This window comes from Tachyglossus aculeatus, chromosome 5 (assembly GCF_015852505.1).
Source record: "Tachyglossus aculeatus isolate mTacAcu1 chromosome 5, mTacAcu1.pri, whole genome shotgun sequence".
Classification (NCBI taxonomy): domain Eukaryota; kingdom Metazoa; phylum Chordata; class Mammalia; order Monotremata; family Tachyglossidae; genus Tachyglossus; species Tachyglossus aculeatus.
Genome location: NC_052070.1, coordinates 37,117,173 through 37,140,742, shown reverse-complemented (window position 1 = coordinate 37,140,742; position 23,570 = coordinate 37,117,173). Strand labels below are relative to the sequence as shown.

Below are 23,570 nucleotides of genomic sequence, written 5' to 3'. Positions count from 1 at the left end.
ATGGTATTTGTTGAGTGCTATGTGTCAGGCACTGCACTAAGCCCTGGGGAAGAAATGAATGAATCAGTCAGTCCCTCATATTTACTGAGTGCTTTCTATGTGCAGAGCACTATGCTAAGCACTTGGGAGAGTACAATATAACAACAAAAGAACACATTCCCTGTCCACAATGATCTTATTATCTAGAGGGGGAGACAGACATTAATATAAATAAATGACAGCTATGTACATAAGTGCTGTGGGGCTGGGAGGGGGATAAAGGGAGTAAGTCAGGGTGATGCAGAAGGGAGTGGGAGAAGAGGAAAGGAGGGCTTAATCAGGGAAGGCCTCTTGGAGGAGATGTGCCTCCAATAAGGCTTTGAAAGTGGGGGAAGCCTTGAACGGGGCGGGAGAGATGGGGGGGGATCAGGTTGGATAGAGTCCATGTCCCCCTTAGGGCTCAAAGTCTTAATCTCCATTTTACAGATGAAGTAACAGGCACAGAGAAGTGAAGTGACTTGCCCAAGGTCACACAGCAGACAAGTGGCTGAGCCAGAATTAGAACCCAGGTCTTCCAACTCCCAGGCCCAGGCTCTTTCCACTAGGTCATGGTGCTTCTTGTGGCCTGAAAAAACTCGGTACGGTTCACCTCAGAGGCAGGTGTCAAGGTTCAGCGGCAAGCTGATAGCAGAAGAAAAGGTCATAGGAATATGTGTGTTCAGACCTTTCCCTCCCTTGGAAAAAAGTTGTAGCTTTCCTTGGCACCGAGAACAGCTACTTTACTTGGAAAGCACAGCCTTGGGATGGTTTTCTGGAAAGTGGAGAAATACTGAAAAGGCATTCAAAACAGCGTGAAGAGAAGCAGCGTGGCCTACGAGAAAACATAAGCCTGCACACAGTAAGAGCTCAATAAATACGATTGAATCTTACCGCCTTCCCTTCCCCACAGCACCTGTACATATGTCTATATGTTATTACTCTATTTATTTATCTATTTTACTTGTACATATCTATTCTATTTATTTTATTTTGTTAGTATGTTTGGTTTTGTTCTCTGTCTCCCCCTTTTAGACCGTGAGCCCACTGTTGGGTAGGGACTGTCTCTATATGTTGCCAACTTGTACTTCCAAGCGCTTAGTACAGTGCTGTGCACACAGTAAGCGCTCAATAAATACGATTGATTGATTGGATGTCAAAAGAACCTAGGTTCTAATCCTGGCCCTGACACTTACCTGCTTTGTGCCCTTGGGCAAGTCACTTCACTTCTCCGTGCCCCAGTTACCTCCTCTGTAAAATGGGGATTAAGACATGTGGGACAGGGATTGTATCCATCCCGATTTGCTTGTATTTACCCCAGCAGTTAGTACAGTGCCTGGTACATAGTAAGCGCTTAAATAAAATAATGATAATGACCATCATTACTGTTATTAATATTACTAGCAGGGAGTTAAGATAGATTTAAGCATTTTAGAACTCTACTGCCTAAATATGACCACACAGAAACCGTACACAGTATATAACGTTACCTTTATTTAGGGTATCACCATTCATTTTCCCATTACTTTGGTCTATTTCACCATCTTGTTCATCTAACTGTTCCAGAGCTAGTTGTCGCCAACTCCGTAAGGAAGATTTCCCTACCCAAAATCCTTCATTGCTGTGGAAAAAGCCCAGAAGAGATGAACTTACATCTTCTGAAATCAACATGCTATAAATCACATGCAAAAGTAAAGATGGCCAAAGATTAGTAACAGCTATTTGAAATGGTTTAGGAAGCCTTCTCACATACCTCTTTACTGTAACTTTTAACAAATTTGTAACAATTTTATAGTCTTCATTTAACTGATTCTTCAATCGCAATACTCGACATCGTTCTACCACACAGTCCTTGCAAAGTGCTTTAACTAAGGGACAAACAAAAACAATGACAGACACTCCTTCAACTACAAAATCACTTTAGGACAACTGATACTCAATTTCACATTATTAGCAAATAGAAATTATGGAAGCATAATCCCGAATTTCCTCAACCTGAAAACCTCCATGACATATTATTCGTACACAATAAAAAAACATGTGGACAGGTTTGCTTACAAACAATCTTTGGCTTTAAATGGATTTTTACTTTAGAGTGCAACAAGAAGCATTCCAGACCCCAATGTAGAGCGTCTGGCATTTTAGGACATGAAGTTTCATGTCATTTTTTATTTAGATGAGGCTTCCCCCATCTGTTACAGATGAACAATTGAGTAAGTGTGTGTAAGACAACAGCATAAGTTTAAAGGCGACATACGATCTCTCTGCTCCTTGAGGGCAGGGATTGTGTCCATTAACTCCATTGTACTGCGCTCGCCCAAGTGCTTAGTACTCAAGATATACCCTTCCTTGACAGATTGGCATTCATATAGATTGACACTGAATTGTACTATTCCTAGAAGCAGCGTGGCTTAGTGGAGAGAGCACGGGCCCGGGAGTTAGAAGGCCGTGGGTTCTAATCCCGGCTCCGACACATGTCTGCTGTGTGGCCTTGAGCAATCACAACTTCTCTGGGCCTCAGTTACCTCATCTGTAAAATGGGGATTAAGAGTGTGAGCCCAATGTGGGAGAAGGACTGTGTCCAACCTGATTAACTTGTATCTCCCCCACGATTAGAATAGTGCTTGACACATAGCAAGCTCCTAACTTATTACCATTACCATTATTATTATTTATTATTATCATTATTATTATCATTATCCATGCTGTTAGCAGACATTCAAGGACCGGACTATTCTGAAGGGCAAAGAGCAAAAGGGATGACTGTTGAAACTTCTCCCCATTGTGAAACAAGAATTGGTTTTCATCATCATCATCATCAATCGTATTTATTGAGCGCTTACTATGTGCAGAGCACTGTACTGAGCACTTGGGAAGTACAAATTGGCAACATATAGAGACAGTCCCTACCCAACAGTGGGCTCACAGTCTAAAAGGGGGAGACAGAGAACAAAACCAAACATACTAACAAAATTAAATAAATAGAATAGATATGTACAAGTAAAATAAATAAATAAATAAATAGAGTAAAAAATATGTACAAACATATATACATATATACAAACAAAGGTTCTCCTGATTGGCTGAGAAATTATTACAGAATACGGGGGCTGTCCAGACAGGAGCTAGGAAATAGAACACTCTCAGCTTCCCGATAAAATTGCTGATGTTTTCAAAGCATCAAGGTCTTAAGATACATTAGTGTTCTGACCCCACCACTGGGGCAGATGCCTTAATGCTTCCTGCTCTCAGGGAAGGGACTTGGTCACTTGGCAATTTCTTTTACTGGTTCTGGGAAGCAGAAGACCAGGATTCTAGTTCTCGTTCTGCATTTATTCATATTAAAGTCCATCTCCCCCTTTACACTGTAAGCTCGTTATGGGCAGGGAATGGATCTGCTCATTCTTTTGTACCCTACTCTCCCAAGAGCTTAGTATGGTGCTCTGCACATAGTAAGTGTTCAATAAATGTGATTGATTGGGACTATGCCTCCAGTGGGAAGGGAGATTTCTGATTGATGGACCACCAGGGCGTTCTGTGAGGAGGAGCAGCCCAGAAAAAAAGAGCTGACCAACTGGGCAGCAAAGACTTCAGCATTTATTAAGGCTACAAACAGCCTGCTGGATCATGATACTTGGGCACCGCATTGGAACTCTGCTGCGGTCACTTAGACCATACACGGATTCAACACATACAAAACCCCACGGGGTCACTTGGCTGCCGGCTGCTCGCCTCCTTCCTCTTTGCACCCCGCGCCCCAGCGAGATGCTGAGAGAAGGGAAGAGACTTTGAGTAGCTCTGTGCAAAGCGCTAGCACTCGACTCAGTGGGAAGCAGTGTGGCATAGAACAGCAAAGGCCTAGTCAGAGGACCTGGGTTCTAATCCCACCTCTGCCACTTACCTGCTGTGTGACCCTGGGCAAGTCACTTCACTTCCTCCGTGCCTCAGTTACCTCAGTTGTAAAATGGGGATTAAAACTGAGAGCCCCACGTGGGATATGGACTGTGTCCAACCTTATATAATAATAATAATGGTATTTGCTAAGTGCTTACTATGTGCTGGGCACTGTACTAAGCGCTGGGGTGGATACAAGCAAATCAGGTTAGACACAGTTCTTGTCCCGCATAGGTCTCACAATCTTAATCCCCATTTTCCAGATGAGGTAACTGAGGCACAGAAACGAGAAATGACTTGCCCAAGGCAACACAGCAGACAAGTGGCAGAGCCAGGATTAGAACCTGTGACCTTCTGATTCCCAGGCCTGTGCTCTATCCACTAGGCCATGCTGCTTTGTATCTACCCCAGTGTCTAGTATCTAGAAGATGCTCGACAAATATCTTAGAAAAACCAAAAGCATCCCACTTCCTCAGTCCTACAGACTCAGGCCTGAAACTCATCCAGTTTTCCCCACAGGATATTTCGCCACCACACGAAGGACTATCCAAATTTACTGAAAAGGAAGCCATTTAATCCCTTCTCATTCAATCAATCAGTCAAATTCACTTAGTACTCTCTGTGTGCAGAGCACTAAACTAAGTGCTTGGGAGAATTCAAAATAGCAGAGTTGGTAAGCATGTCCCCCGCCCACAAGGAGTTTACAGTCCAGAGGGGGAGACAGACATTAAAATAAATTATGGAAATGTACATAAGTGCTGTGGGAAAAATGCAGAAGGGAGAGGGAGTAGAGAAAGTGAGGGTTTAGTCGGGGAAGGCTTTTTGGGGGAGATGTCATTTTAATGCGGTTTTGAAGGTGGGGAGAGTGGTGGTCTTCTATGTATGAAAGGGGATTGAATCCCAGACCAGAGGCAAGATGTAGGGAAGGGGCCTGTGGTGAGACAGATGTGATCAAGTTACGGCAAGTACGCTGCTGTTAGAGGAGTAAAGTGACCGTGCTAGGCTGTAGTGGGAAATCAGTAAGGTAAGATAGGCCAGAGAAAGGTGACTGAGTGCTTTAACGTCAATGAACAGGAGTTCCCGTTTGATCCAAAGGTGGACAGGCAACCACTGGAGGTTCTTGTGGAGTAGGGAAATGAGGAATGAACTTTTTTTTGGAAAAATGATCCGGGCAGCAGAGTGAAACATGGACTAGAGTAAGGAGGGGTGAAGCAGGGAAGTCAGCAAGAAGGCTGCTGCAGTAATCAAAGAGGGACAGGATGAGGACTTGGATTAAGGTGGTAGCAAGTTTGGATGGAGCAGAAAGGGTGGAGTTCTGCACTTCTTCATATTAATGTCCATCTCCCCCTCTACACTGTAAGCTCAATGCTGCGAAGGTTGAACCGACAGAATCTGGTGACAGATTACGTAGGATGGATGAAAAAGATGAGTCAAGGATAATGGTGACGCTGTCCACAGTGATGGGAAAGTCAGGGGGAGGGTAGAGTTTTGGTGGGAAGATGATCAAATCCTCCTGCTGCAAAGGCAGCCTTTGAGAGAGAGAAAAAAAATGTTCAAAGGCAAGTGATGGCAGAAGGATCATGTGCCAGATGTCAGGCACGTCTAACTGTAAAGTTAAGATGTATTCAGTTAATTGGTGAAAAGGCAAAGTTTAGGAAAGTGAAATGGCAAGTCAGGGGTCAGAAGAAAGCCACAAAGGAAGGAGCGGAAGAATGGTTCAATCTTGGACGAATGCTCGTTTTTCTAAACGCAGGATACTAAAATTTTTCTTATGTAGCCAACACAGCCCCTGGTTACCATTAAGCCTCGGCCCCCCTCCGTATCTGCTGTAGAAAATGTCGGCCGCATATTCCGATATTCTCTTCATAATGGAGATTTTGTCCGGGTGTAGTTTGTCATGGGAACACAGGCAAGCATGGTTGTCGATGGGCTTTGTTGGTGTAGATTCGTCCAGCCATTTCTGCAGCCACTCAAGAGACACAAATTCATATGGCTCTGGAAAAAAAATACAAAAGAAACAAGCCTATGTATTTTTGTTATTTTATCATTCTGAACGGCCCCATTCATTTTTCACAAACATAATAAAAAATCTTTGGATTTATTCTGCGCTTACTATGTGCCCCACACTGTGTTCAGCACCGTGGCCAAGATGAGATCAGATCGGAAGCATTCCCTGTCCCCAACATGGGGCTCACGCTCTAAGAGGGAGGAAAAGCAGGGATCTTACCCCCATTTTATAGCTCAGGAAACCGAATCACAGAGAGGTTAAGTGACTTGCCCAAGGTCACCCAGCAGGCCAATGGCAGAGGTGAGAGTGGAGCCCAAGTCTCCTGACTCCCAGTTCTGTGCTCTTTCCACTAGGCCACATTATTCTCTAACTCTACAGAGAAAAACAAAGTTGAGGGGAGAAGGGGCTTCATTCCTGGAAAGTAATGTTACTGGGTACAACTTTTAGAGCTGTATTTAACATGAATACAACTGAATTCAAGGTGCTCAGGTACTGCAGAAAAACTCCTCACCACACCCATGAAAGTTTTACTAATCCCATTCTATCGGACAGCCAAAGGCAGATGAAGTCATTTACTGAATGCCATAGCCCAGTTTTCTGCAATATCCCAAAATGTACCCAGTCATGTTAAAATAATAGAACACACGATGCCTCTGGTAAGCATCTCCTAACCAACACAAGTTAAATCTGCTGCACTTTTAGAATCAGAACTTGGGGTTTGTTTTCCGCCACTTTAAATGAGAGGCTGAGCTAGCTGGCACTATCGAGATTTTTTTTCAGTTAGAGAACATTCCTCTTGTTTAATGAAGCATTTTCTCCGGTTCCAAGGCCAAAACTTTTAGATAACCCTTTTAGAATAAGAACTAAAAAGTGAGATACAGTTAAACGAAATTGGTTTCTCAAGCTAAACCGAAGGTTGGCTAATTTCAAACTAAATAATCTTCTTTCAGGGCAAGAGTTAACTGAGAGGAAGGCGTACAAAGACTGATATTGCCGGGAACATCTGCGCTCTTCTACTGACATCTAATGGATGAATGCTGATGGTTAGTTTGCTTTGGCCGACTTAGTACTCATCTGGACGGCATTAGTTTAATAGCCTAATTCCTATTGTAAAGACCCGAAAGTGGTTTCTGAGAGCAAAATTCAGATATTCAATCACTCCTAGGAACGCCACAGCTGTGGCCCATGAAATTGATCGACATGATCCCCACCATTGGAAGTTTCTGGGAAATCATTTTCACAATCAGCAAGGGGGGAATGCATGCAGGAATTCTGGGTGTCCAGTCCCCTTATCTTCAAATCCATACTGGGGGTGAGGGAAGGAAAGGATGGGGGAAATGGGGGAAGGAAGTTGTTGGAATCAAAGACTGGAGAGGGACCATGGGCTCTCCCAAGGGTTTGGGGGTAGGACAAGGTGAATGCACAGCTCTTAACGTGCCTCAAGGCCAGAAATGTTTCCGACCATGTTGGCAGAAGTCCCTCTGCATGAGGCCCTTCTCCCCCACTACCCGTCTCCCCGCATCCCATTGGTGATAAGGCCAGGGTGACACCAAAGATCAAGTACTCCCTCCATCTGCCCCCAAAGAGGAAATACTCAGTGGCTTTGGATCCTCTAGCCATTAACATTCTGGTAAAACCACCAGGGGAGACTGCCTGCCCATTCCTCTTCTGGTTTTAATGGCCATTACAATACAAATGGCTAAGAGAAGCAGTGTGGCCTAATGGAAAGAGCATGGGCCTGGGAGTTGGAAGGACCTGGGTGCTAATTCTGGTTCTGCTTCTTGTCTGCTCTGTGACCCTGGGCAGCGTGTTTCTTCCCTAGGTCTCACTAACCTCAACTGCAAAATGGGGATTAAGACGGTGAGTCCCATGTGGGACACGGACCCTGCCCAATCTGATTAGCTTGTTTCTAGCCCAGTGCTTAGTACAGTGCCTGACACGCGGTAAATGCTTAAATACCACAAAAAATAAAACAAAAATTTGCTCATACCAAAAGAGATGAGCTCTGAAAGATGGAAGCCATGTCAGGAGTTGCCCAGAGCAGAGTAGCCATACTTCTGTCAATTTTTCTATTGTAGAATACCCAGGTCAACAGAGTCAGGTAAACAGAATAGCCAGGGATTGTTTATGAGTTTCCTGTTCTGTTCCCCCACTCTAGACTCTTGGCTCACTGTGGGTAGGGCATGTGTCTGTATCCAGTACAGTGCTATGCACATGGTAAGTGCTCAAAAAATACCACTGATGGATTGACTGGGTTCAATTCCTCAATGAATTAAGAACCCTTACACAGCTGCTTCTCCTCTCAAAGTCGCATCTCTGCAAGGACTAAAAATTCTTTCCTAATGATAAACTGTCCATTCTTTGAGGAAGAAAGTGTTTCGGTTTCCACTGCATGACACTGCACTGCACCCAGCAAGCTACGAATAAACGCTTCTGGAGCTGAAGTCAGTTAGCATTTATTTAGTTAGGGAATGAGGAGATCTTCTCCTCGATCATGAGATCTATTTCTGCATCACAGCAGAGAGTGCCTGCCACGGACAGGTCCTCGAGGGCAACTTCGATTGCGTTTGACTTTGAATTCTAGCATTAGTCCCAATTCATTCATTCATTCAGTCGTATTTATTGAGCGCTTACTGCGTGCAGAGCACTATAAGTGCTTGGGAAGTACAAATCGGCAACATAGAGAGACAGTCCCTACCCAACAATGGGCCACAGTCTAGAAGGTTTCCATGGAAATTTGGCACTATTGCTTGCTGGTGTGACCTTGGGCACGTCACGTAACTTCTCTAAGCCTCAGTTTTCTCAACTGTAAAATGGGAATTCAATACCCATTCTCCCTCCTACTTAGACTGTGAGCCCCAAGCAGGACAGAGACTGTGCCCAACTTGATTAACCCCAGCACTTAGAAGAGTGCTTGTCACATAGTAAGCGCATAATGAATGGAATTAAAAAGTTTTTAACAATTCAAGTCATGCAAAATTCAGGAATGCAAGCTTCAAAAATATTTATACAAGCAATCTGTTACTTTTATTCCAAGATATTTGGGTTTTTATGCTTACACAGATTTTTTTAAAAGGGCCAATTTCTCCAATAAGATAGCCAGTCCAAAATGATCCCACTGAGTTATTTCAAAAAAGTTTTCTTGGGAAATGGACATTTTTTTAAAAACTGGTATTTTTTAAGAACTTACTACAGGCCAGTATTCCACTAAGTGCTAGGGCAGGTACAAGTTAATCAGGCTGGCCACAATTCCTTGCCCCACAAAGCGCTCACAGTCGTAATCCCCATTATGCAGATGTGGAAACTGAGGCACAGAGACATTAAGTGATTTTCCCACCATCACCCAGCAGTCAAGTGGCAGGGCCAGGATTAGAACCCAGGTCCGATGACTCGCAGGCCCATGCACCTTCACTAGACCACACTGCTTCAAAGTTTAGTTTAAAAGTCGGGTGCTTCGGTTTTCAGGAGCACCTATGAAAGGAGGGGCCGAGTAGTTTTAAAAAACGATGCTACAAACTGAAATTGGATTTAGGGGAGCTAAAGTAAAATCTGACTACTAAATCTCTGGCTAATCAGTAGCTTTGTCATTGTAAAACTATGTTAGTTATATTTCTAGCTGGAAGGAGAGAGTGGGTGGTCTAGTGAAAAGAGCACAAGGCTGGGAGTCAAAGAACCTGGGTTTTAGTCCCAGTTAAAGCTTGGGCATGTTGCCCAGCCGCTCCCCACATATTTCCTCATCTGTAAATTGTGAAGGATAAAATCAGTCTCGCCCTCCTTTTACAGGGATGTTGTGAGGACGAACATGAGATTACATGAAAGTGCTCTGGGAAATCTAAAATGCGCTACAGAAAGTCAAAGAAATAGTCAAATTTCTCATTCTTCTCATCAGACTGTTTGCAAAAGGAGACAACTTTAAAGAGTTCCATTCTGGTATTTTTACAAATGTTCAGATAAACCATGCTATGAAACATTTAACCGATGGATGATTCCATATGATAAATAATTCACAAACATTTAGCCATGTACATTCACTTAAAGCCTACACATTTTATCCAAGCATTTTCACAAGTGTCCCTTAGATTTTTTTTTAAATCAGAAAATATCAAAGGAGAGATTAGCTCCTTCAAACTAAATGCAAGTCACTGATTGAACAGGGAACAATGTTGCGGTTTCTTTTTGGAAATAACACGTGTCTGCTACGTGACGCTGGGCATGTCACGTAACTTCTCTGTGACTCAGCCACCTCTTCTGTAAAATGGGGATTAAGTCCAGTCCTTCTTACTTCAACTGTGAGTCTGATGTAGGATAAGGACTATGTCCAACCTGATTAACTTGTATCTACTCCAGCGCTTAAAACAGTGCTTGGCATATACAAGTGCTTAATAAGCACCATAATTATTATTAGTAGTAGTATTATTAAGCAGTTAGCAAAGTATGAAAGAATCATGGAACACATTCCCTGTCGCAAGGATCTTATAGTCTAGTGGGGGAGATAAACATCATTATAGAAACGGCAATCGGAATAAATGAATGTACACTTGATTATATTTACAGATCAAAAACTCTGACCAAGATATCAACATTTAAATGCTCGAGTGGCTGTTGGGTTGATACAACTCTGGAAGCGGGGAATTATTTGAAGAGAGCTTGCTGGAAGCAGTGGGATTTTAGGACGGTTTTGAGCTGTGGTCCGGTGGATTAAGGAGGTGGAAGCTCAGGCCAGGGGAACAGCGTGACCGAGAAGAGTAGAGCGGAGTGGAGTGAAAAGGTTACTTTCAGATGAACAAACGGAGTAAACTGGGGAGTACTGGGTGAAGATGGCCTTGAAGCTAGTCATGGGAAGCTTTTGTCGCTTGAGGAAGGAAACAGAAGCAGACGGGATTTCTGAGCAGGGGAGAGATGTGTGCCGAGCAACGCTTCAAGATGATCTGACCAGCAGTGTGTAGTACAGATGAGGTTGTGGGGGTGGTGGGGAAGAAGCTGGAGGCAGGGAAATCGGTGACAATCATCTAGCCGGGGCGTGACAAGTGCTCAAATTGGGGTTGGTAATTCTGGGTGAATTTGGAAGATGCCACGTAGGCATTTGGCAATAGATTGAAAGTGAGAAGGGAAAGACAGGGAGAAGTTTAGAAAGGCAAGGAAGTTGTGGCTCCTGTGGGACCCGGAGGATGAGGGTTGGAAAGGTAGGAGGAGGAGCAGGAAGGAGAAGAGTGGGCTTAGGTGTATGTGTGTAGGGGGCACCGGAGGAGATGAGTAGTTCTATTTTATGTGTTCCATTAGAGATATCTTAGAGGCAAGAAGATGGATGCATGGAGTTGTCGGTTAGATGCGAGGTCAGGATGAAGAGAGATAGATGTGGGAGTCATCCATATAACAACGGAAGCTGAAGCCAGATGATGGGAATGAGCTCCCAGAGGGACAGGGTGTACAGAGCAAGAAGAGAAAGAGAACAGAGCGCTGAGGGTCATCCAGTTACAGGATGTGAGGAGGAAAAGGAGCTGGCAATTAAAAGGAGGAGAGGTCAGTGAGAACCAAGTTAGTACCGTGTCACCGAGCCCGAGGTCTAAGAATGTTTCAAGGGAGGAGGAGTGGTTTGCGGGTCGAAGGCAACTGAGAATTAGGACAAGAGAGAGCCTGCTGAACCTGGAGGGCTATAAGGAGGCCTTTGGAGGCCCCATATGACCTTCGAAAGGGTGGGCTCTGTCCTTTTGCTGGTGAGATCAAAGGCCATTTCAGAAACCAAAGACAAACAACAGCGAAACGAGACGCAGACAACTTCTTCAGATCTGGGAAGCTAAATGATGGAAAATTATTGAGAATAACTACGGGCTGTAATACGTTTTTGGAATTTGGGGCAAATCATATCACATTCTGTATCCTTTTAGACTAGAGACCCGGGGCAGGGGGTTAGGGTTAGGGGGTGCACAGGCGGTGCTATCCTCGTAACCACAGAAATAAAATTCTGGATTTTTAAGGTAAAATACAAGTAGAAGTGGTGTGACCCAGTGGAAAGAGCGTGGGCCTGGGAGTCAGAGGGCCTGGGTTCTAGTCCCGGTTCTGCCACTTGTCTGCTGTGTGACCTTGGGCAAGTCACTTTACTTCTCTGTGCCTCAGTTACTTCATCTGTAAAATGGGGCTTGAGATCGTGAGCCCCATGTAGGACTGGGACTGTGTCGAACCTGATTTCCTTGTATCTACCGCAGCGCTTAGTACAGTGCCTGGCACATAGTAAGCGCTTAACAAATACTATAATTAACTTTTCTGTGCCTCAGTTCCCTCATCTGCAAAACGGGGATTCAATCCCCATTCTCGCTCCTAGACTGTCAGCCCCATGTGGGACCTGGTTATCTTGTATCTATCCCAGCGCTTAGTACGGTGCTTGGCACACAGTAAGCATTTAACAAATACCATAATTATTACTATCAAAATATCAGACAAAATTTCTTCTATGATCACTATTGCACTGGATTCGTTCTACTTGACTCATTCAGCTACTGGGACAACTGAAAGATCTGGCTCAGCTTTCTTAGGTCATCCATGGATCTCAGAAACACCAGTTGTCTCGACCAATAACGGATTTTTTTTTTCAACTGCCCATCCAGAGACACAGATAGCTCTAGAAACTCATTCAAACCAAAACCTCCAGTCATCGCTATAAACGGGGGTAATTTTAAAAATCTCACTTCTCAAATACAACATGATCGGATCTTTGGAGAAGTTCGCTATCGAGAGCTACATCATTAATTGGAACACATCGTTCCCACTATATTTCTAACTGGTGCCATACAGATATCATCAGAGTGAAAGGCAAAAAACAAAGCTTCCATCCAATGTGAAAGTCAAAATGTTCCCCAACCATGATTTTTTTTAAAGAACAGCTCTTCAGAAAAGGAGGCAGCTTAAAAATACCAATTATCTGCAAAAGGAAGAGCTAAAATGCTCAGAGCCTTGAACAGGCGAAGCTTTCAAAGCAAGAATCCATAAAATGTCAGAGGGGTACTCCTTGGCATGAATGTTTAGTCATCTCCAAAACGAACCCCCTGGCTATCCTTCACAATGGTGCTTTTGTTTCCTCTGACCACAATGAGGCTCAGTAAAGGCCGAACCAGTCATATTAAGGTTCACCTGCAGTACACCTACAGTATGCTAAGTAAGACTTTTGGTAGGCAGAGAATAATATTCTTTGGGAAATACCAGCGGTCAATACCAACGAGGTCTCGACTGCCTTTTCTGAGCTAGCAAAAGACAGCAGGTTGTAATCAGGAAATAAAGGAGGAAATATGTTTAGTTCATACTCAAAATTTCTGATCTTAAAAACAACAGTGAACTACTACAGTGCACTACCAGAACATCTTACAGACCAGCTCCGGCAGGTAACCTTTGGTAGAGCTCCTTCACCTCTTCATGTTTGGCTTTGCCTTTATCCACACTTTGTTTGCGCATTTCTGCCATTTCAATACACCACTCTTCAAACTTACAATTATCACGTTCCACCAGCTCCTGGAGGAAAGCTACAAGAGAGGTGGGGGGGGAAAAGAATTTGATTCTCACTCAAACACCCAAGGAAAAGAAAAATCTTAGTGAATACTTTAAAGTTCTTTCAAAGAAGGGAGCCATATAAATTCATGATCACAATACTGGCGGTCTTCATTTTCTTCTTAGCAATTAACGCCTCCGAAGGCTGGAAGAGAGTTAGAGAGTGGCAGCATCGACTACTGAGCGATTGCCACTAAGACAATCAGAAGGAGCTGGACCGTTCTTACAAATAGTCGGGGGCGTGAGGCAGCTGCCCTCACCACAGGGTCGCAAGGTCTTTCTGTCAGTCAGACATGGTAGTGGGCCAAAGATTTCCCGCCAACTCCCCCAGGGCAACAAGCACCCTGCCTAGATGCTTAGAAGCGGGGAGGTGACAGTCTGTCACAGACTGCCTGTCACTTGATTGTGCAAATTCCCCTTTTCTTCCAACCTCCTATAAGTGGCCTACAGTTGTCTATCACCGCTCTGGGTTCCTGAGGTTACTTGCTCGTCTCTGTGGTCCGGAAGCACAAGGGATAAATAGTCACTAGAATCTGGGAGAATACTTGTAGTGCTTGATAGGCACTGTACTTCACACTGGGGAAGATACTACATAATCAGGTTGGACACTGTCCCTGTCCCACAGGGAGCTCCCGGTCTTAATCCCCATTTTACGGATGAGGAAGCTGAGGTAGAAGGGAAGTGACCTTGCCCAAGGTCAGGCAGCAGACAAGTGGAAGTACTGAGGGTAGAATCCAGGTCCTCTGGCTTCCAGGACCTTGCTCTTTCCATCAGACCTCCCCATCGCCTTACCTCCTTCCCCTTCCCCACAGCACCAGTAGATGTTTGTACAGATTTATAGTTTACTTGTCCCCATCGCCTTACCTCCTTCCCCTTTCCCACAGCACCTGTCTGTTTGTACAGATTTATATTTTACTTGTCCATATTTACTATTCGATTTATTTTATTTGGTTAACATGTTTTGTTGTTCATCTCCCCCTTCTAGACTGTGAGCCCACTGTTGGGTAGGGACCATCTTTATGTGTGGCCAACTTGGACTTCCCAAGCGCTTAGTCCGGTGCTCTGCACACAGTTAAGTGCTCAATAAATACAATTGAATGAATGAGGCCTGCTGAGGCCTTGGGGGGCTACGGGGAGGACGTCGGGGGTCCTGGGGGAACGGCTTAGAGCTGATGGGGGCCAGCTCTCCTAATTCTATTTATGTTATTTTGTTAATATGTTTTGTCTTGCTGTCTGCCTCCCCCTTCTAGACTGTGAGCCCGCTGTTGGGTAGGGACCGTCTCTATATGTTGCCAACTTGGACTTCCCAAGCGCTTAGTACAGTGCTCTGCACACAGTAAGCGCTCAATAAATACGATTGAATGAATGAATGAATCAGACTGCAATGTCCAAGTCACACCAAAGACTGTTAAACCAGCCCGGTCTGTTGTCTAATGATCCCATTGGCCACACAACAGCAGTACAGACCCAAGATCAGGCAGCAAGTGGGGTGGGAAGCAGGGAAATATTTCTGGCATTTATGCACTTCGTTTGTGCCAAAGCACTGTGCTAGGCAGTCCTAGAGTGGATACAGATCATCAGACTGTCCCTATCTCATACGGGGCTCACCATTTAAGTGGAAGGGAGAGCAGGTATCATCTCCATTTAACAGGGGACGGTGAGGCTCAGAGTGGTTAAATGACCTGCAGGAGGTCACAAAGGTGGGCAGGGGCAAAGCTGGAACTGGAATCCCGGTCTCTCAGATTCTAGGCCCTGCTTCTCCCTACTCTCTCAATGTTTTTCTCCAATCTCCACGGCCTCCTACTAGCTGAGCCTTCTCTGTGCCTCAATTCCTTCTCTCTAAATGTGGATATTCCACGTCTCCTGGCAGACAGGGAAAAGGGCTGAAGGTCTGGGTGAGGACTCCACATATTTTAATTTTCCCTTTCACTACCTACAAGCTGCTTCTGTTTCTGAACCCCTTCTCATGGCCATGACTTTGCTCACCATTTGTCTGCTGTGTGACCTCGGGCAAGTCACTTTACTTCCCTGTGCCTAGTTCCCTCATCTGTAAAATGGGGAATAAGACTGTGAGCCTCACATGGGACAGGGACTATGCCCAACCCAATTATCTTGTATCTACTCCAGCGCTTAGAACAGTGCCTGGCACACAGTAAGCGCTTAACAAATACCATAAGTATTATTATTATTTTTGAGAGTCTCACTCAACAACAGCGTACACACTGGATTCAGGTAAGAAAGGGGGAAAGGCAAGGCAAGATAGTCTTCTTTTAGAGATCCTTGGGGTTCTGTGGCTGTCAATGAAACTAGCCCCAGCCTCAGAAGGAGACAGTAGAGGAAACTATAAGTTCTCCTCTAGTTCTCCACAAGAGGAGGAGGATGAGGAGGACATTCATTCCTGGGGGCCCCCTTCCTGAGGGAAGACTAACTGAATTAGTCTGTGCTCCACCTAGATCACAGCCAATTACAGGAAAGGGGTGGCAGTGGGGGCTGATAGTGAGTTGGGAGAGAAGCCCCTCAGCCATTTTGGGCCTGAGAAGGTTTAGGCTAGGCCCCTAGAAGGGCAGAGGATGCAGAAGGACATCTGAGCTGTGATGCCAGTGAGCCCAATGTTGGGTAGGGACTGTCTCTATATGTTGCCAATTTGTACTTCCCAAGCGCTTAGTACAGTGCTCTGCACATAGTAAGCGCTCAATAAATACGATTGATGATGATGATGCCAGGAGATCTAGATGATTTGGGGCCTGGAGACAAGGATCCCAGAGAAGTAGGCTCCTACCCTGAGAGGGGAGATGTGACCGTTGAGGGTCACCAGCAGCTTGGTTCAGTGGAAAGAGCACGGGCTTGGGAGTCAGAGATCATGGGTTCTAATCCCGGCTCCGCCACTTGTCAGCTGTGTGACTTTGGGCCAGTCACTTCACTTCTCTGTGCCTCAGTTATCTCGTCTGTAAAATGGGGATTAAGACTGTGAGCCCCCCGTGGGACAACCTGATCACCTTGTAACCACCCCAGCGCTTAGAACAGTGCTTTACACATAGTAAGTGCTTAATAAATGCCATCATTATTATTATTACCCTGGCCTCCCGAGTTTCTTAAGAGAAGTTTCCACAGAGGGTGGAACTGGATGCGGGGACATCCTGAGGGAAGAGAGGTAAGGACCAGGAGAATCGGTGCAACAGGACACCTGCAGTTGGGAACAAAGTGTCCTGGGAAAAGGGGGAAATGTGTTCCCGAAAGGGAGAGATGGCTTGGATCGGGATTCTTTTTGGTTTGGTGTCTGAGTAAGGCACATCTAATGCTTGTATATCTTGTATTAAAAATGCCCTCAGCTCTCTAACCTTTGCGTCTATCCACAGTACGGGCCAGAGAAGGTCCTGGTGCTGGGAGGCGCATTTGTTTAGCTTGGAGGTTGAGGGAAGGAGAGGTGTCTGGCTAGATGCCCCCCGGCCCCCACCAGACTGTAAGCTCGTGTGGGCAGGGAATGTGTCCGTTTCTTATTATACTGTACTCTCCCAAGCGCTTAGTACAGTGCTCTGCACACGGTAAGTGCTCAATAAATAAAAGTGAATGAATGAACAGACCTGCCACCTTAAGAGATACAGTGTGGCCTAGTGGAAAGAGCACGGGCTTAGGAGGCAGAGGACCTGGGTTCTATTTCTGGCTCTGCCACCTTCCTGTTTTGTGACCTTGGACAAGTCATTCACTCCTCTGGCCTCAGTTTCTTCCTCTGTAAAATGAGGATCCAATACCAGATCTACCCCTACTTAGACTGTGAGTCTCACATAGGACAGAGACTGCATGTAACCCGATTAGTTTTTATCTACCCCAGAGCTTACAACAGTGCTTGATACATAATAAGCGCTTAAATACCATAGTTAGGCACCGAATGATCCCCTTGACTTCAGGGCAGCACCCACTTGGTGGTGGTGGTTGTGGCCAAAGGGCAGCAGGAAGGGGACGTACTAGGAAAAGAATCCCAATCCTGCACGCCCTTGGAAGGGAACAACTGGAAAGCTTCAGGACCCAATGGACATTATAACAAGTCTGGTCTCCTGTAAGTGACACCGGGGCTATTTTGGCCAGGATTTAGGGCTGAGGGTCTTCAGGACATCCCAGTCCTGGCCTGATCCAGAAAGGGCGATTTCTAGGGAAGTGGGGCTCCCCTGCTCCTGATTGGCTTGGTGAAGGGGCCAGACTCTGGTCTTCAGATTCTTCCATCCCACCGCTTCACTCTCTAAAAGAGACGCTCAGGAACGGGGCCCTGGGTGGCCAGGGATGACGGTCACCACCCAGAAAAGAGGGGTTCATTGGGAGCCCCTGGGATAGTGAGCTGGGGAGCCAGGCTTCTGGCATTGAGTGGGACCGTGCAGCCTGACGCAGCAGGGTGCCTCCCAGAAATGAGGGCTAGAGGCACCTTGTTTCATACAGTGCTTTCCTCCCTGGACCGGTCAGTGGTTGTCATGGGGTACTTTTTAACGTTCAGACAGTATAAGGGGATAAATCGTCTGCCCAAACCTGCTCAGATGCCCAACTGACTGCCTGGTGAAGCTACGATGTTCCCTTGCCTAGGCAGTAAGCTCCTTGTGGGCAAGGAATGAGTCTACCTACTCTGCTGCGTTATACTCTCTCCAATTCTACTATAGTGCTCTGCACACAGTAAGCCCTCAATAAATAATCACTGGTATTTATTGAGCGCTTACTATGTTCAGAGCACCTTACTAAGCACCTGCGAGAGTGCAAAATAACTGAGTTGGTAGACACATTCCCTGCCCACAATGAGCTTACAGTACGGAGAGGGAATACTGATAATTAACTGATTTGCCTGTATTTGCTCTGCCACTTTCCTGTTCTAGTTTGTCTAATTTAGCAGGTGGCAACGGCACAATTTTTTTTGCTGCAGCTGCACTTTTCTCGTTTTTTGCAAGGAAGTCGAGTCCCTGTCTTACTAAGCCACCCTGAGCGTCACACTCAAAGAGGCCTCAGAAAGACTCGGTTCTGTGACCCTGGCGGGTCCCAGCTCTCCCCACCAACCATCTCGCAGAGCGTGCCACTGGGCATAAGGGGGTAAGGCGAGATGGTGAGTTGATTGATTTCAAACCATCGCCACTTACGCAGAGAAACAACTTCTGTGTGTGGCCCGCTGGCGGCAAAACATGCCTCTCCCCACTTTACTGGTGTCTGAGCCAAGATCACCCCAAATGGCACAGGGGCCCGAAGGCACTCCCACAGACACAGTGAAAGAAAATCTCATTCCCAGGGTGACAATGACCCCCACGGATATAATCTGCCCAACAGCAGCGTCACCTTGGAACTGGAGGGGAACACTTATGTGCACAAGGGCTTAGAACACTGCTTTGCACATAGTAAGTGCTTAACAAACACCATCATTATTATCAAGGGCATCACTGCCCCGCTTTAAGTGCCAACGTCCTCACTGGGCATGTCGCTCCTTACCTCCTTAAAATTTCCCTCCCTGCCTCGCCTACAGCAGCTGCTGCCCACTTCCTTGGACAGGTCAACCCCTCTCTTTCCCTACCTCCCCTTCTTAGGAAGGTTCCCCAAAAAGAAACGAAGAACTAAGAAGAGGAGAATAAATAACTCACAGAAACTCCTGAGTAAGACTGTGAGCCCCACGTGGGACAGGGACTGTGTCCAACCTGAGTAGCTTGTATCTACCCCAGAGCTTATAAAAGTGCCTGACACATAGCAAGCACTTAAATATTATGAATTAAAAAAAACCCATCTTCCATCCTACCTATTTCCCTTCTGCTTTTACTTTGTTTAAACTCATGACATTTTTTTCCACAGAACAATCTTAAACTCATGACCATGGTGAAATGAGTTTTCCCCACACCATCCACAATGCCCTCAGCTGAAGTGAGGCAGAGATAAAATTAGCTCTGACAAACATTTCCCCCTTTTCCTTCTAGTGTCGTCCTCTAGACTATAAGCTCATTATGGGCAGGGAACTTGTCTACCAATTCTGTTATGTTGTACTCTCTCAAACACTTAGTACAGTGCCCTGCAGAGAATAAGTGCTTAATAAATACCACTGATGCTGATGATGGAGGGTGGGGCAGAGCAAACATTAACCTTCATAAATGTGGTCAGTCTAATTACCAAATTAGAAAACTATCCTTTTTGAAGACTTTCAGTAAACTTAACCATTCAGCCTTCCTTTCATGAGCATATGAGCATTTCCTATTGTCACATGCATACTGCACATGAACATATATGCTGTTAGGTGTCAGGGCTTCTTGAACATTCTGGAGAGATGTACTTATATTTGATAACTAAATAAACTGATAAATAAACTCTATTTATTTATTTATTTACTTATTTTACTTGTACATATCTATTCTATTTATTTATTCTATTTATTTTATTTTGTTAGTATGTTTGGTTTTGTTCTGTCTCCCCCTTTTAGACTGTGAGCCCACTATTGGGTAGGGACTGTCTCTATATGTTGCCAACTTGTACTTCCTAAGCGCTTAGTACAGTGCTCTGCACACAGTAAGCGCTCAATAAATACGATTGATGATAAAGTCCTCCTAAAATTCTCCCATTAAATACTAGTATGAAGAGAAACACAAGAAATACTATTGATTGATAGCTCTGCTCTAAAGGTTTTGGATCCCTCACTAAATTTCCAAAGGTTATAAACACGATCTTCGTCACGGAGGATTTTTCCGTTTTTAAAAATGGAACACCCCATGAATCGTAGCCTAGTTTTTAAAGCAACTTGGTCAGATGAGGTCCAGATGGTCCCGTGGAATGGGGCCAGAATTCTATTGCCTCACAGAACTTGCTGTGAATTAAGGTTGGCTGGTTCCCCTAAGCTTTCCAAAGTATCTCTTCCCCAAAAGCCTACTCCAGGTCACAAGCGAGCAAGCACCTAGTTTCCATCCACCTTTTTCTAAAGTCCTTGGAGGGAACATTTTTAACTCTTCCCTCCATGATGGCAATTTCACTAGTTTTGCTTACCTGGTACTTGAACTGCCACACTGGGCTTTTCCTGGGTCTGTAGTCTGTACACCAACATGTACGCATTTCGTGAGCAGTGAGTTCCTTTCCCACATTTCGGTTTACGAGTCTGTGATTTAGAAGGCTCTGCTGATGTAGCCAAAAAAATTAAATAAATTAAAAAAAGAGTTACGGTGGAATGTCTGCTTGTGATTTTTTCATTGGGACTACAATCTTAAATATTTCTTAATCCACACAAACTCCCTCATAAAACACCTAGTCCACACAATCCTAAACATGCAGATTTCCTACATTTCCCCGATGATGTTTATTTGCAAACCTACAACCACTTTTTTTTTAATAAATACATATGAAAACTTTTGAAATGAGTAGCTGCTTCTTCGTGGGACTCCAAAGAATCGGTCGGAATCAGTGCAGCAAATGGTACAGACCACTGAAGACAACTAAATCTAAAGGCTAATACAGAGAAGCAGTGTGGCTCAGTGGAAAGAGCACAGGCTTTGGAGTCAGGGGTCATGGGTTCGAATTCCGGCTCCGCCAATTGTCAGCTGTGTGACTTTGGGCAAGTCACTTAACTTCCCTGGGCCTCAATTCCCTCATCTTTAAAATGGGGATTAAGACTGTGAGTCCCACGTGGGACAACCTGATCACCCTGTAACCTACCCAGCGCTTAGAACGGTGATTTACACATAGTAAGTGCTCAATAAATGCCATTATTATTATTTAAGAGGACAGTTTAAAGAAGAAATGTTATTTATGACTGATGCAGAGAGGATCCTGGTGATTTCTAGGGACCCAATGATTGCTGGTGGCAACGGATACCTGATGTGAAAAAGGCTTATCAGGAACCAGAAAAGCTTTTTCCTGCTGAGCAGCGAGGATACGAAGACCCTTCAACATTTCAAAGGATATGTACACTTGAAGTAGCCTGTCAACAAAAATTGCCCTTCCTTTGCCGTCAGCCAGTATCTAGCAGAGTCCAGGCTGGCAGAAGAAGGCAGAGTAGCCTAGTCGATACAGCACAGGTCTGCAAGTCAGAAGGACATGGGTTCTAATCCCAGCTCTGCCCCTTGTCCGCTGTGAGCGCGTCACTTACTTCTCTGTGCCTCGGTTCCTTCATCTGTAAAATGGGGATTAAGACAGTGAGCCCTATGTGAAACAGGGACTGTGTTCAACCTGATGATCCTGTATCTAACCCCAGCGCTTAGTACAATGCCTGGCACACAGTAAGAGCTTAGTACGATAAAAACAAAATTTTGGCTAGCCAAATCAGCAGCACGGAGAAAGGTGATACTGAGTTCATAGCGACAGCCATTTACAGGTGAAGATATGAGTTCTAACAAGAAAATTTAAAAAAAGCATCCCATAGAGAATGCTAGGCAAACACTTTATAACTTTCTATCTCCACTGGGTTTAAGCCACAGGACGAGTGATTTGGGTTGGCGCCGGGAAATCCTTTTTTGGACAACTGGGCTTGGTTTTCTGAAATCTCCCTTTCTGGAATGACTGAGGTGGAGTTCTGCCTGGGTCGAATGAACTTGACATATTTTCCAATCCTACGATCTTAATTTGGACAATGACACGAAAGAAGTTAAGGAAAGTAGTTTAAAGTAGTCCAACTGGACTACTGCATCAGCCTCCTCTCTGATCTCCCATCCTCCTGTCTCTCCCCACTTCAGTCTATACTTCCAACTGCTGCCTGGATTATCTTTGTGCAAAAACGCTCTGGGCATGTTACTCCCCTCCTCAAAAATCTCCAGTGGCTGCCTGTCAACCTACAAATCAGGCAAAAACTCCTCACTCTCGGCCTCAAGGTTGTCCATCACCTCGACCCCTTCTACCTCACCTCGACCCCTTCTACCTCACCTCCCTTCTCTCCTTCTCCAGCCCAGCCTGCACCCTCTACTCCTCTGCCACTAACCTCCTCACTCTACCTCGTTCTCGCCAGTCCCGCCGTCGACCCCCGGCCCACATCCTCCCCCTGGCCTGAAATGCCCTCCCTCCGCATATCCGCCAAGCTAGCTCTCTTCCTCCCTTCAAAGCCCTACTGAGAGCTCACCTCCTCCAGGAGGCTTTCCCAGATTGAGCCCTTTTTCCTCTCCTCCTCCCCATCCCCCGCGCCCTACCTCCTTCCCCTCCCCACAGCACTTGTATATATTTGTACAAATTTATTACTCTATTTTACTTGTACATATTTACTATTCTATTTATTTTGTTAATGATGTGCATATGGCTTTAATTCTATTTGTTCTGACGATTTTGACACCTGTCTACATGTTTTGTTGTCTGTCTCTCCCTTCTAGACTGTGAGTCCGTTGTTGGTTAGGAACCGTCTCGACTTGTACTTCCCAAGTGCTTAGTACAGTGCTCTGCACACAGTAAGCGTTCAATAAATACAATTGAATGAATGAATGAATGAAAAGCTTAGAAGCTATGATATTTTACGAATGCCCGAAGACACAATTCTTATTTGGAACCCTCCCCCAACTTTGAGTCCCAAAGAACCAAGTCTTTATTGCCCATAAAATTTGTGGTAATAACCACAAATTAAATTGCTTGGTAAATTGCTGGGGGTCAATTGCCCCCTCTAGACCATAAGCTCTTTGCAGGCAGGGAAAATGTCTACCAGCTAATTTTCTATACACTCCAAAGTGCTCAGAACAGTGGCTAACTGTTAGAATTAGAACTGATTAATATGAAAAGCCACTTGTTCACCTAAGTCTGACAACAGGAAAGCAATCAATGGTCTTTTATTGAGCACTTACTGTGTGCAGAGTAAGGTACTAAGCACTTAAGTCAATTCTGGCTGTGACTCCTCTCTAAACCATCATACGGATCCTGCCTGTTCAGTTTATATGCTTAGTACAATGCTCTGCACACAGCAAGCACTTAAATACTACTGATTGACTGATTTAAACCAACAGAAGACTCCACTACAGAAAGCAATCTGCTTCTGGTCAGAAGTTGAAGATGCTTCAAAGACAGCATCAGCTAGTGACAAAACCACAGTTGTGGGAATTAATAATGATGGCATTTATTAAGCGCTTACTATGTTCAAAGCACTGTTCTAAGTAATGGGGAGGTTACAAGGTGATCAGGTTGTCCCACGGGGGGGCTCACAGTCCTAATCCCC

At 45.0% G+C, this 23,570-nt stretch overlaps 1 protein-coding gene across 6 annotated transcripts in view; it reads right to left on the bottom strand.

The window, feature by feature from the left end:
- The window catches only part of USP48 (ubiquitin specific peptidase 48), a 107,029-nt gene that overhangs the window by 50,988 nt on the left and 32,471 nt on the right, over positions 1–23,570 (bottom strand). For 4 of the 6 annotated variants that reach the window (XR_005451053.1, XM_038746147.1, XM_038746150.1 and 1 more), the window contains exons 10-14: positions 20,438–20,566; positions 13,279–13,428; positions 5,707–5,904; positions 1,769–1,883; positions 1,506–1,636 (exon numbers count right to left, since the gene is read on the bottom strand). Coding sequence is in view for 5 of the 6 variants with exons in the window: in XM_038746147.1 (XP_038602075.1) it covers positions 1,506–1,636; positions 1,769–1,883; positions 5,707–5,904; positions 13,279–13,428; positions 20,438–20,566 (723 nt within the window). In the remaining variant the exon portion in view is untranslated. The remainder of the gene's footprint in view (positions 1–1,505; positions 1,637–1,768; positions 1,884–5,706; positions 5,905–13,278; positions 13,429–20,437; positions 20,567–23,570) is intronic. The other 2 variants (XM_038746148.1, XM_038746151.1) reach the window with 1 other exon arrangement.